Genomic DNA, 15697 nt, shown 5'->3' with positions numbered 1-15697 from the left:
ATTTTTGAAATCGGTCCAGGCGTCTTTGAGTAATCGGTGTACATACATAAAAAAAAAAAAAAAAATACCGACCGAATTGAGAACCTCCTCCTTTTTGAAGTCGGTTAAAAACAATTTCAACTCTAAGGTAAGGAAAACAGGTGATGATTAATTGTTTACCCACTAATTGTACCATGGGCTATTGGCATGGGCTACTTTAAATTGATCAATAGGTAAAAAATATCATAATGTACTTTTAGCTTTTCATTTTCCTGTAAGTATTGGTTTTTTTTTTAAGTCGAAGATATTTTATTTTTTAATAATTTATTATATAAATAGCATAATTATTGCTTAAATATAAATAATTTCGTCCCCGTAAAGACGAGTAACCATAGCTACAAGCTGACGTCATTGATGGCGCGTACAAAATTTTCAATTGTTTGATATCTATAGTGTTCCTACCATCTGCGGAACACACATCTGACACCTTATATTCGTATATGGTAAATTATTTATAATAACACCTAACCTAAGTAAGTAAACGTAAAAAAATTAAAAAAAACGTCTATTGGTTCTACTTATCTTTTTATTAACTTATTTTGACGGCCTCCGTGGCGCAGTGGTTAGCGCGGTGGATTCACAAAACGGAGGTCCTGGGTTCGATCCCCGGCTGGGCAGATTGAGATTTTCTTAATTTGTCCAGGTCTGGCTGGTGGGAGGCTTCGGCCGTGGCTAGTTACCACCCTACCGGCAAAGACGTACCGTCAAGCGATTTAGCGTTCCGGTACGATGCCGTGTACAAACCGAAAGGGGTGTGGATTTTCATCCTCCTCCTAACAAGTTAGCCCGCTTCCATCTTAGACTGCATCATCACTTACCATCAGGTGACATTGTAGTCAAGGGCTAACTTGTAAAGAATAAAAAAAAAAAAAACTTATTTGTCGGGTTATATACATATTAATTTCTGTAATATAATGCATTACTATAATAGAACCACTGCAGCGCTTCTTCAGGCTACTAAAGGAGATGCCTCGTTAGTGCGTTGCGTTGCGTTCTCAAAACGAATCAATGCATTGTTTGCCTTACCTGCGTCGCGATAACGCACGACGTCACACAGCAAGAGGACGCAATCAATCAGTCTCAACAATGGTTCGAAACAAATGAAACACTGTCCGTAGAAACGCTCCTGAGCGCGGAACTCCGTTGAAACATCGCTGCGGCGAAGCAACGCTTTAAATGTAGCATGTCAACTAAAATATAACGAAAACGAGATAGCGTCGCGGTTACGAGCGACGTCGCAATCGAACGCGACAGACTAATCGCTCTTTTGAACGCGCCCTATGGTCACCAAAATTAGACAGATGGTAATGGTTATCTGAAAGTTGAATAAAATAACTCTTAATACTACTTACATAGGGCAGCAACTCATTGGGCGCCATCCCAGACACGATGATGAGGTAGCGGATGATGACCTTGAGGTTGTTGGGCCAGCAGGCGCACAGCGTTGACCACAGCTCCTCGATCTCCTTCGGGTGGTTGTCGGAAAACTGTCGACAACGAGCCTCAGTGAGTTTATGTGTTGGTTCAAAAATTAGAGTAAGTACATAATATTTTCTGCCTTCGTTAGAATTTGCCTTTTATTCTTTGTTCACTCGATGCTTTATTAGTGACTTGCTCATCAACGCGTTTTATGCCACATTTACGTTGCGACAACACACGACGTCGCAGCGCAACGCAATGTAACGCAACGCATTAATGAGGCAGAAGCCTTACAGTGTTGAATTTTGTTAACATTTTGTCTTTTCTATAAAATACGTTATCAATAACATTGTAATAAATAAGTTATTTAAGAATTGATTATAGTCTAAATAAACCGAATAAATTCTCTTGCTAAAAGGTTAATCAAACCAGCTCACCAATGTGGGGATGAAATAGAAATTTAAGCGAAAATAGTATTTGTTTTTATATCTGTTTAATAGGGAAAATAGTATTTGTTTTTTCTGTTACCGAATTACTGTTTGTAAGACTACCTCGTACAAGCTGTATCATTTTAGCACCATAAAGAACAATCTACTATTGCAAGTACACACTATGACACTCGGTATAATATAACATATTTAAAAAAGAATTACCTGTTTTCAAACTTTTATTTCTCTCTTCTTGTACGATTATTTTTTTTAAATTACGTTATAATCATTGAATTTTTTACCATAACCTTACCTTATTTGTGTGCGTTCTCTTCTCCTCTAAATTTTACAATATCAAAATAAAATTTTAAAATTACTTAATATTATGATGTTAATTTAGATTTTGATCCAATTTATCTAACCCTATCCTAAGATTGCAAACAAGAATTGCTCGTTTAAATATACAAGATTCATTTGCGACTCGACGAGCTACTCGAATATCGACTAATTCGTAAAGGAAACTGACTGCCACAGCTCTATAGGTCAAGCATTGGTTTCAAATAAATTCTCTTGATAAGCATATTATGGTTTTTTCTTCTTATATTATGACATCTTTATTATTATGACTCGGAAAAGTACAAGTAAGGAATAATTTTGATATCTGTTTTTTTGAATTAAAAATAATGGAGTAGTAGTTTTGGAGTTAGTTGGAGACATTGATTCGCATAAACATTCTTTCGCTCCTAACGCATCTTCTCGTACCTTCTCCATACCGTCGTGAGTAAAGAAAGCATTACGTTTCTTCTTTACGAAATGTTGTCGCGCATGTTATATTGAAAACGTGCATCATAATATATTCTATTCATTTATAAAATATAATTATTATAAATCACTTGTTTCTATCGTATCAATACATATGATTAAAATTGAAGTGTCTGTCCGTGATATTAAAATAATTGTATTTTCTCAAGTGCCTGCCTGTCTAACCCGGGCTAATCTAGCAACATGTGGGCTACTTTATAATCCGAAAAATCCTTGGTTCTAGCAGGATTTAAGAAAAACCAAATTACAAGTAGACGAGATCGCGGGCGGTCGCTGCTATTTAATATAATAGTTCTCATAATAAATATAAATAAATAAGCAAAATATAAATAAAAGCAAGCTCCAGTAGCGCGTTGGTAAAAATTGTATTGCGCTCCAAACTCCACAAAACAATTTTTATAAAATATAGATAACAAACCGATCATATAACGGATTCACTAGAACAGATCTATAAAAACTTCAGTAATTCAATAACTCAGTTGCATGCAAAAACCTCGCAATTTTGATCTGCTGCAATATGATCTGCCAAGTTCAAGATCATCCTAGTTGTAAAAGTTCTGCGAATTCAATTACAAATAATGGACTGAAATAGGTAAATCTCTGCCTACGATCTCGTTTAATCTGACTTCTTATCGAGTTTGATATTTCATTCTTTTTAAAATCATGCACTTTAAGTGATAGACAGCCCGACTTAAGAACTTTAGATTTTTTAAAGGTCACAACTTTTTTAAAGTGATGGTGTATTTTTAAATTATCAGATTTTATCAGCCGAAGTCTTAAGCAGAAGTAGTTGACACCACTAGTCCTTCCTTTCAACTGATGACCTTTTCTAAAATCATTAAATGTCTCTCTACTTGAATATGTCAAAGGAGTAAACTTTCTGTAACCGTCTTCATCTCTAGTCCTTCTTCGAACATAACTGTTGCCTGTTTCAATCATTGGTATCACTCCATATAAATTTAACTTCTCGTCACAATGTTGCCAATTATATTGTTACTAGCGGACCCGCTCAAGCTTCGCTTTGACTTATTAATTTATTTATTTGCACTTCTTCCCTACCCCTAACTTACACTACCCTACTCCTACCCCTACCCCTACCCTACCCCTTCCCTACCTCTACTCTACCCCTACCCTACCCTACTCTACAACTACCCTATCCCTATACCATACCCCTACCCTACTATTACCCTACCCTAGGATTTAGGGGTTTGAAAAATAGATGTTGGCTGATTCTCAGACCTACTGAATATGCACAAAAATTTCATCAAAATTGTCAAGCCGTTTCGGATGAGTATGGCAACAAAAACTGTGACACGAGAATTTTATATATTAGATAGATATTCTACTTTTAGTTTCACGGTTTCGCGGTCCGGAATACGACACCCACGGCCCTCTTTGATTTCATCCACTAAAATAATTGCATTGTAACTTTACAGTTACCAAACCTAACGCATGTGTTAGGTCATTCTTCCACAAGACTACCTGCAAGCGACGCGCGTTTGATACACGTCGCTTGTCAGTCGTCCATAATCTCGTTTTCTACGTATCGCTCCATTGCTGTTAACATTTATTATTAAAATTGCAGAGGATAACATTTCTTACAAATTATGTCGCGAAATTTTTTTTAGGCGCTCAACTGTTTTTGATGTAGAGGATAGCTCACATTATCTGTCATTCCGAGGTTGATTAATTTAATTATTACTAGGAAGGAGTAGGCCAGCCGGCCTAGTGTTCGTAGTGCTTGGGTTGCATTTGAGTATCTCTGTGAGAGAGCGGCCTTAGTGATTTTATGAACAGTATTCGACCACGAAAGAGAAGATCCGGACTTATACAAAGGTCAAATTGAACAATGGTCTAGAGAATTAAATCAAAGGATGGTAAGCGGCAAAGTTAGGGAGCGCTTGTTGTTCGGGAGGACTGCATTGTGCTTTAGAGGGAGCACGGCAAACCAACAGAACAGCCGCTCGGCCAAAATTTGACCAAAGTAGTTGTACAAAGTGTCGGCCCAACTGGCCGTTAAGAAAGGACTAAAAGTAAATAGTTTTAACAAACAATGTGCCAATATGTAACCACGGTAATATTAATATGTATACTCGTATTGTTACAGTACATACATTTATTTTGAAAATATATTTTAAGCCATTATATTGTACTATTTCTTTAAAATTCGTCTGTCAACGTTCACTCCGTGCGTATTCCCTCATGATATGCACAACATCTTCCGGCACGTGACACACAGTGCAGTTAGGATTTTTTCATAATATCAGCAAACTTATTTAGTGCGAGTCTAGGTAAAAGTATTTATTAAAATTACAATCTACAATGATTGTAGTTTTAATAAATACGGTAACAGTTGTTATTATCATTTTAAGTGGAATGCTTATTTGCTGCCTTAGTTTTTCCAGGACGTACAGCAGTGTACGACAGCGGATAAAACTTAAACTAAAGTTACGTTTTAATCGACCATATTTAAATTGTCGTAATGAGCTAGTGGCTTCCACACCTCCCTACAAAAGGAAAGTCCCTACAAAAAGCCTATGTCTTTCAGTGGACGTCCATCGGCGTATATACCGACTTGCGGGCGCCCGCGACTTCGTCAGCGTGGAATTCAGTTTTTCACAAATCCCGCGGGAACCATAGATTTTTCCGGGATGAAAGGTAGCCTATGTGTTAATCTAGAGTAAAATTATTTTAATTCCAAATTTCAGCCAAATCGCCGCAAAATTAACAAAGTTTTATACAAACTTTCATTCCCTATTTTATCCCCTTGAGGGTAGAATTGATCAAAATCCTGTCTTAGCGGATGCCTACGTCATAACATCTACCTGCATGCCAAGTTTCAGCCCGATCCGTCTGGTGGTTTGGGCTGTGCGTTGATAGATCACAATGTCAGTCAGTCAGTCAACCGTAGCTACCCGCAAGTGTTTTAGCGTAAAGCTACGCTCCGCCCACCGCTGAAACTTATACAGCATTACTGCTTCCCATCGGACGAGATTGTAATAAAGCGTAAGTCCATCTCTCATAAACATATCGTTTTAAAAATATAAATATATTTATAAATAAATAACTCTTAATATTTCGCGTTTTCTTAATAATAATATATACTATATATAACAATATATAGTAAAATGAAAAAAAAACTTATTTCGTTAAATAGTCTCGTACGTCAAATTTCATTTATTTGAAATTTATCCACTACTTAATAATTGTATCGTTATTGCAGTGGTGTGTTCAATGATACGTTGAGCTTTTCTGTCTTCAAAGAAATGTGCAGTAAAATTTCTCAGCTCGGAGTTGGGAAGTTGGTGTTTATACTCCCAGAGCCTCTTACGTTAAGTTGTGGGCCATTATAATCATTAACATCTGATGATGATCGTTACATTCAAACCAATAAGCCCGCCAGCTGCATTGGAGCCCCGCATGCGGGCCAGTTCTGTAGTGCACCACTAATATACGAGTAGTTGACAATAACCATGTAAATTCTATAACATAAGTTTAGTAGGCAACGGATTAGTCGATCGTTGCGAACGGCAACGATTTAGGAAATTGCAGGAAAGGTTTGCGTAGGGCACAGCGCTCAACAAACACGGGCGCACCCCTCTATAGACTTTCTCTTTGCTGGCCTTCATTTTGAGCGCATGTATACGTCGTTACCCCGCCGGCTCAGATTTGCGAATCCCGAGTGTCAGGTTTCACGCTCTGAAATATTTTGTTTAAAAGTTGCTTCCAAAAGCTTTCACAGCTGTTCGGGACCAGTAGCGATGTGTGTGTATTCAGTATGTTTATGCGTGTGCGGTGCGCGCGAGTGCGTGTGTGTGTCAGTAATGACCGCAGTCAACCTACCTTGACGGTGATGTAGAAAAGGTTGTTGAGGACCATCTCCGTAGCCTCCACGGAGCCGAGTCCCTCCCGGCGCCCCGCGCGCCCCGCCTCCGCCGCATAGTACTGCAAACAAACGTACGCTTATTTCTGGATTTTCATTAAACTTTAACAAGTTAACCCGCTTCCATCATAAATCATCATCATTTACCATCAGGTGAGATTGTAGTTACAGTGCGAGTTGCCACTGATGATCTACGGATCCGAGACTTGGTCGCTGACTATGGGCCTTATAAAAGGCCAGTCACTCAGTCACGGGCGATGGAGCGAGCTATGCTTGGAGTTTCTCTGCGTGATCGAATCACGAATGAGCAGCTCAGCGAGTCGCAAAGCTGAAGTGGCAATTGGCATGACATGGCAACATAGTTCAAAGAGCCGATGCGACCCCGCACCGGAAAGCGTAGTGTTGGTAGACCCCCCCACTGGGTGGACCGAGGATATCAAGCTGGTTGCAGATAGCGGCTGAATTCTGGGGACCGACCGACTGACTGTTGTGCTTAGAGGTCCAGCAGTGGACGTCTTCGGCTGATAAGGTAAGTTGAGGAGATTGTAGTTAAGAGCGAAGATCCGAGAGCACGCGTTGCACACTCACCTGTATGTAGGAGAGCGGGTTGGCGGGCGGCACGTTCGGGTCCAGCAGCTCGATGTTGACGAGCCACGGCAGCAGGTACTGCAGCAGCAGCTGGCGGACCTCTGTGCGCGCCGTCTGCAGCCGCGCCGTGATCTCTGCAACAACCAGCCGCTCAGCGACACTCGCCCGTCCGCTGCTCGCTACTCCACTACCACCCAACTGTTGTCTATGAAACCAGTGCTACGGTGACAACTACTTTTATTATCAAAGTACCCACTGCACCTTACTCATAAATTATTCATTTATTTATTATTTTACAAAATACATATTTAAATTAAGCCTAACCATGATGCAACAAATCACAGTTGGTTTTACTGTGCACTAATTGATGTCATCAGCCCATATTCGGCTCACTGCTGAGCTCGAGTCTCCTCTCAGAATGAGAGGGACAGTCCACCACGCTTGCCCAATGCGGATTGGCAGACTTCACACACGCAGAGAATTAAGAAAATTCTCTGGTATGCAGGTTTCCTCACGATGTTTTTCCTTCACCGTTTAAGACACGTGATATTTAATTTCTTAAAATGCACACAATTGTAAAGTTGGAGGTGCATGCCCCGGACCAGATTCGAACCCACACCCTCCGGAATCGAAGGCGGAGGTCATATCCACTGGGCTATCGCGGCTCTGAATTTAACATTGGTAAAATAAAAACATATTACAAATACATATTTATGTATATCTAAGTAGAGCTTCTCTCTCTCTTAGGCATAATTAAAAGCGAGGTGACAGGAAAGCGATGTCAGAGATGATCAGCGCTGCGCTGTCGCTCGGAATGCTGGCATATAATTGGGGCTTCCGGTTGGGGGACTAGTGTCCTTGAGGCTGCGGAGCTCCCTTTCGGTAAGAAGCACGTCGTGTATGTAGGGTGTATATGTCAGTGACTGAAACTCTTGTCCTACCACAGTTCCAAGGGACTAAAAGACTCTCCAAGAACATGTACCATTACAAGCGACCACTATGACCACGAAGACCAACAAACCGAACGGCCACAAAACGTCACACGCACTCTTTAGTACAAGCATGAGCACGCACGCAAATCAAGGGTTTCAAGGCCGCCGATCATTGTGGCGCGGATTCAAATACCCGGATGTATGTAATAATAATTATTATTTATTTATAATTTATAATAAATATAAATAAATAATAATTTGTTGGCTGTAAAATAAATAATAAATATTTTACAGCCAATAAACTGAACGGCGTGAAACCAAATCGAATACGCGTTAACAAAAAACCGCATCACGTCCACGTTCCCAAGAGGTTATCTCGCAAAATTGACAAAGTTATAAAAAATGACGGCGCGACAGCAAATGGACACTATTGATGGGTCATATGCACCACCAAAAGACCTGTTTAGAAAGATACTGGTATAAAATAATAACATTCAGCACTATGCCGTTACTTGTGAGCTATCCAATTGCAAGAGCAGGCGCGTAGAAACCGTCGAAGGTCGTTTTTAAATTAACTTAGGATAAATCTTTAAAGTAAGCTCGGTTCGTTCTTATACTTCATCGTCACAATCAGGTAAGATCGCATTCAAGGGCTAGCTCGTCATCATTATTATCAACCCATATTAGGCTCACTACTGGAGCTCTCAGAATGAGAGGGGTTAGGCCAATAGTTCACCACGCAGGCCCAATGAGGATTGCCAGAATTCACACACGCAGAAAATTCAGAAAATTCTCTGGTATGCGCGTTTCCTCACAATATTTATTTTTTTAAAATGCACACAAATGAAAAGTTAGAGATGCATGCCGCTAACCAGAGGTCATATCCGCTGGGCTATAACGTCACTGAATTAAAAATAAGCCTCTAACCAGAAAACATGGGCATCGTCAGTTCGGGGTGCAGCTGCGAGAGCTGGCGCGACAGGTAGAGCTGCGAGCGGCAGTAGGTAGTGCACAGCAGCACGTCGAGAGTCCCGCGCCCCTTCTCCGAGCCTGTGGACAATCGCCTTCATGAGAAACTCTACGGCCGTGACATATAACTTGCAATTGTATCAGAATACATTTGAATAAATTGTGGCATATCTGTTGTCCATAGACCTATTCACAGGGCGAGAATACTGCAAAAACTGTGTAAACATGTGTATTTAGAAGTTACATAACCAGACATGTGAATATGACTCGCGCACTAAAACTTAACGCAAAAGAAAAAGACCGAAGTATATGTATATTTATTAAGATTGACTCACTATAACCTGTTTTCTGATAGCCAAGGGTTTCGTTTATTTAAGGTTATTTCTTCTACAAAAAAGGCGTTTTTAAAGCACCATCGAGTATAATCTGTATTGTTTCAAGCTGAGAATAATTAAAGCCATTAAAGAGTAGTTCTGATAATATGACAGATTGCCATCCATTCAACCAGCGGGCATTTGAAGATCCATCATTTTAAAAAATATATTGCTCGTATTGCAACTCATTTCAGCAATACACCCGAATAAAATGTTAAATAAAATAGAAGTAAATTCTGATAATGAATGGTTTTGATTGTGAATATTAGCATGCATATTTTGGCATTCAGATTTATTTTTTTAATTTTATTTATTTGGGACAGAAAACATACGTACACATAACATATCAAAGGTTAGTAAATATTTAAATTAGCGTAAGGCGGTTGTTAATACGAGTAAATATGTAAACAACAACACTATCCACGAATTACAAAAATGTAGAATTAGGATTTCACAAAACATACCATACAAATGATAAAACAAGAAAATTAACATAAAACAAGGAACCAGAAAGACGAATATAATAAAAATAATAAAGTTTATATAAATATATATCATTAAACTACATTAATTAACAATAATAACAGTTAAATAACAACACACTACCTAACAGTTAAATACAATAATTAAATTATATACACAAAACTGTCAACTGACTATTTAAATTAATTGATTGGCTTTTTTAGCACATCTATTATGGTTTTTTAAGAACATGCAGTTTTCGGTCATACCAAATAAACAATTATAGAACATATATTCTGATGTCTAGTACGAGTAGAATACTGGTTCCTCGCAATACAATTAACAAACTCGTAACATATTACGTCCATTGCATAAGTACTGAGTGACAGCGCGCCGCGGCGCGTGGATGCTGCACCAGCGGCGGTCGACACAAATGAACACGTGACACATGGATGTGCCCCGAGTGCGAGCGGATCCTCCATAAGAGTCAGTACTGAGTGACGGCGCACCGCGGCCGGTGGATGCTGTACCAGCGGCGGACGACACAAATAAACACGCAACACATAGATGTGTCCCGAGTACGAGCGGATCCTCCGTACGAATCTGGTACGCCGGGGGATCCTCATTCGCGACACGCTGCCGCTCATGACTTGCATTGATTTAATAGTTTAGTAACCCTGTTACGGGTTACTAACAATAAACGTACCTAGTCGTGTAATACAACACATAAAACTTTAAAAGTGTTTTGTATGTTATATTTTGTAGTTTGTAAACAGAAGTACAAATTAATAAATGAGAGAAAAGTAAAACATACTTCAAAGTGGCATAATTTACTAATAAGTGGACATTGAAGTTTGTTTAGAGAATTTATACAAAAACGTTTTGTGATAATTACAAACAACTGCAGTTAAACAAAAGTATCACACAAATGCGAATGCTAGTACGAATAATAATAATACTAATGATAATGTTTTTTTTTTTAAATGAAAACAACAATATTCCATAAAGCCAGGACTCGAACCCATGAGTTCACGATCCGATTCACGAACCATATTTTCACTTCATTGTTATTAGGTTCAAGGCATTCTGCGAAACTGAAATCTCCCCCTCGTAAAGAAAAATATGAATAGAAAGATAGGGCGGAATTAATCTAGGATGGCTTTTAAAGAGCACTTCAATGATATTAGGTTCCTTAACAGTAGGTGCAGCGAGTCTTTTACGTTACATTGGCTTCGCCGTGTCAGAGGATATTGTTGTGTCGCATAATGTACCTAATGTACCCCGCGACTGTACCACATTCCTGTGGGATGAGCAGGATAAAAATTTGTTTCTGTGCTATACCAGACTATGATCTATCTCCGTCCGTCCGTCCGTTTCGTCCGTTTAGCTGGGGTTATAAGTGGTGTAAATAATGCAATTTGCCACGAAACTAAGTGACTGTGCGATTGTAAGTGTTAAACTAGTGGACCCGCACTTTCGTCTGCGTGAAAAGTCGATTTCGTTGTATTATATGTTTGCCTACTTTATATTATGTCCCGTATTTAATGAATAAACGCAAATGGTAGATACACAACCTAATTTTCTATAATAAATTTGAATAGTTTTAAAAAAATCATGCCGAAGTTATATTTTTTTCGGATTTTATACATAGTTCAATAACCATTTTACAAAAATACAACTCAAAACATGAACGATTCATATTAAAAGAGCTTCAACCTCTTTTTAACCTTTTAGGGGTAGAATTTTGAATCTTGAATGAAATTATTTTTAGTATTTTTCTGGTAGTACACATACCAATATTTACGAATGTAACTTAGAACATGAAGCACTTCGTATTATAGTCTCAAATCGGGCTAAGTTTCATTTGAATTCATTCAGTAGTTTGAGCGTCATTTAAAATACGGAAAGACAAACAGACAAAAAATAAAAAATATATTATGGTTTCACTGGCGATTATGTTCTCCAATTAAAATTTTCACAATATCTTCAATGTACTGAGTTAGACCTGTTACAGTTTTATTATAGGTATAGATAGATTATATAATCTCTTCCTTTTTTTATTGTTAACAATATATTTATTGATACACGAGTACTATTATAATGCTGTAGAGATCACTACAATATATTTGCACCGTGTAAACTAAAATGCGAGCGAAAAAGCTCATAATATGCGATTATCTTGAGCGATGCCTATCCATAGCCCAGAACATAGAGCGCTAAAGCTGACGCTCCAAACAATTCACGCCAACGGTTAATAACTTTACGACAAAAACTCATATTAGTCGAGCGATTTCCGAAAGCGAGTGAGAAAGGCGAGAGTCGAAACTCACCTCCATTAAACTTCATTACTTCTATCAACTTGGTTATGTCGAATAGAAGTACCTATATCGTACTGCCGCGAATTTCATACAAACCCAAAAACAACCATTTACACGGAGGATACGTGACTTTCACTAAAACTAACACTTTATCATCTGAATCGAAAATTAGCTTATACAAATACGATTTATATTTGAGAGACCTATATAATAATTTGGCGTAATGGTAGTGTTCCGGTTCTAAACAGAGGTTCTGGTTCTAATTCCCAGCAGGTCATTGTAAGCTGTACAACCCTACCGGCAGACACGTAAAGCCAAGCGATTTAGCTTTATAGGAGCAAGATGAAAATCCACACCCCTTTCGGTTTCTGAACGACATCGTACCGGAACGATAAATTACTTGGCGGTACGCCTTTGATGGTAGGCTGGTAACTAGCCATGGCCGAAGCCTCCCACCAGCCAGACCTGAACCAATTAAGAATACCGTCTTGCAAATCCACCGCGCATACCACTGCGCCACGGAGGCCGTCAAATATAAAGAAAAAAAAATCGGATACCTTAGCCCCACTACGAGTACGCTGCTCCGATGCGTGTTGGCGGGGTTAGGATGACAATGCGTGCACTTTTCGATATTAATGAATAACTATATACTTACAACAAGATATTACATAACACCTACTACTGTTTGGAATGTGAAGGGACAAAAAAATACTCAATACTTCATAGCCCGACTACTTCGTCGAATCTCGGACCACGAGATCGAAAGTGACAGGATAACCACTAATTTAACTGTTACAATAATTATATTTGAAAAAAATCTAGCGTATTTTATCACATTATTCTTTTGATATATGACGGTACTACTACGTATCATCATTATCCACCCATATTCGGCTCACTGCTGAGCTCGAGTCTTCTCGGAATGAGAGGGCCTAGGCCAATAGTCCACCACGCTGGCCCTATGCGGATTGGCAGACTTCAAACACGCAGAGAATTAAAAAAAGGTCTCTGGTTTTCCTTCACCGTTTGAGACATGTGATATTCAATTTGAAATGACTGAAACTGAAAAGTTTCGGAATCGAAGAGGCAGGCAGAGGTCATAACCACTGTGCTATCACGGCTCACCACTACGTTTACCTCATGACAAATCAAAGACTAATCGGAGATCTCTTTTATTACTAGAAGAATGAACTACTTAACTGTATAGACATATTATTCACTGATAAATTATGAAAATGTACTAGAAACAGGCAATGAAAGAGTCCGTCATGGAAGGAGCGAAACAACATCGGAACTTATCTCTTGCAACAAACTGCTAAGCTCCTAAGAAACAAAATAGAACAGTCAGAACCTAGAGAACAACAAAGTGAAATTGAAACTGTAAAAACAATCTTCATTCATTAAGAACATTTTGTTCTTTTGGAATCGTTATAATACATGCTATTGTTGTTTACATTATAATAAGTAAAGCCTTACATAACTTAAAATTAATGTTACGTTGACTCCAAACGCGCCTTGGTTTGAGAAGAGCCCAAAACAAGATTTATTTATTGAGAGTACTTATTAATTTAATTTGAAACTACTTTATATCATCATCATCATTAACAACCCTTATCCGGCTCACTGCTGAGCTCGAGTCTCCTCTCAGAACGAGAGGGGTTAGGTCAATAGTCCACCACGCTGGTCCAATGTTGATTGGCAGACTTCACACACGGTATGGTATGTAGGTTTCCTCACGATATTTTCCTTCACCGTTTTTCATATTCAATTTGAAATGATTGAAACTGTAAAGTTGAAGGCAGAGGTCATATTCACTGCTATCACGGCTCTACTTTATATAATATACAAATACTATATCAAACTCGGTCTTTATATTGCCAAGAAAGAATTTCAATCTAAATTTTCCTAAAAGTTGGTTTACCTTTGAACAATAGTTAGTTGACAATTTTAGTTTAATCAGTAAGTCGTTCGTAGGTAACGTATAATACGAGATTCGTTATTGGAAATGTATACCCTCGCCTGTTATTTACAGTGATTATATATAAATGATAGATAATATTCACCTTGACTCATTGCGCGTAGGTTGCCTAGTTTTATTGCGGCCTAACAATAAAAAATACTAAATTTATTAAAACCATTCACAAATGATAAAACAATTTAATGATATGTACATTCCAAGGAAGTAGATTTCCAAAAGTTTAAATACTAATTGGGAATCAGAATATATAAGACTTTTAGTTTTACAATACGAGTATATACGCGATAAAGATTGCAGCTATAAATATCGGTAGTAATAATTTTACATAATGTTTAAGACGAGTCGATCATCATGTAAATTATTTGTCCCCAACTATTTCATTAAGATATTGTCATTACAGCATTATAATAAAGCAGCTTAAGTAAGACCAAAGTAGAGCCGGAAGATGTTACTTCTTCACTGATGAACTAAATGTGTTAGGCAACTAAACAAACGCAACACTTCGCGGAAAACTTTAACTTACCGACGCTCTAAAACTTTCAAAGAGAACATACAACCAAGCGCGCATACACGATAATATGACAAAGGTGACGTTTATGCGGTTAATCTGTAAGGACATTAACACATTTCATCACAGGACTAATACGAGTACACACGTATTCAAATTAACTCTAAGTCTTTCATACAATAGTCGTCTGATCAACATAATTAAAACCAGAGCTGCGTGTATGCTTGTAATTTTTTGAAAGTACAGGATCAGGCCTCCCTCCTTACATGAGAGGAGGAATGGGTGACAACGTTTAATTCTTCAACGACCACTATCAGCTGATATTAATGATCGGAACCGATGCCGACGGCTTAGCGTGCTCCGTGGCACGTGGCTTGTAAGTAGCACAATATATTATGGCGGCTCTCGAGATCCGAAGCCACATGGACTAACCACTGCACGAGGAGGCTTTCAGACTTCATGTCTTTACTCAACATAATAGAAAATACGAATACACGTTATCACGGGTAAAGAAAAGACATCACAAAAAGTGCGGTTAAAATATAGAAAATCTTCGCACACGTGAGAGAAGCCGCGACAGCTGACTAGTATTTTGACCTAAAAACTAATTAGTTATTCTGTAGAGAAGTAATGAACGAATATAATTGTAAAAATCATCGATACATAAGTTTGTAATGCACATCAATGAGGAAGGGAGATAATTATGTTTGGCAGAATTTTTTCACAACAAGAGCTGATTGCTCTTTAAGGGTTGTTGTTGTGAACAGGATATTTAAAACAGAAAGCTTTTTACTATTTAGTACAAAATAATTCGGAAATTTGAGTTTAATGCTAAAAGCCTAATCACACAAGCCGGGTAGGCTTAAGTGTTTCAGCTGAATGCATTTGCCGTCGGCCGCTAACGATCATGTGCGTCGAAGTTTTTTGAAAAGTTTGCTGGCAAATAACTTCAATTATCTACGTCCGACGTCAAAGAA

The 15697-nt window shown here is 38.4% G+C and overlaps 1 protein-coding gene across 2 annotated transcripts in view; it reads right to left on the bottom strand.

The window, feature by feature from the left end:
• Window positions 1-15697, bottom strand: part of LOC112049258 (protein furry) — a 162128-nt gene that overhangs the window by 57035 nt on the left and 89396 nt on the right. For both annotated transcript variants that reach the window (XM_052890668.1, XM_052890669.1), the window contains exons 25-28: window positions 9039-9161; window positions 7180-7313; window positions 6552-6653; window positions 1392-1526 (exon numbers count right to left, since the gene is read on the bottom strand). In XM_052890668.1, coding sequence (XP_052746628.1) covers window positions 1392-1526; window positions 6552-6653; window positions 7180-7313; window positions 9039-9161 — 494 coding nt within the window. The remainder of the gene's footprint in view (window positions 1-1391; window positions 1527-6551; window positions 6654-7179; window positions 7314-9038; window positions 9162-15697) is intronic.

Source organism: Bicyclus anynana, chromosome Z, assembly GCF_947172395.1.
Source record: "Bicyclus anynana chromosome Z, ilBicAnyn1.1, whole genome shotgun sequence".
NCBI classification, from domain to species: Eukaryota; Metazoa; Arthropoda; class Insecta; order Lepidoptera; family Nymphalidae; genus Bicyclus; species Bicyclus anynana.
This window is presented reverse-complemented; position numbering and strand designations above follow the sequence as displayed.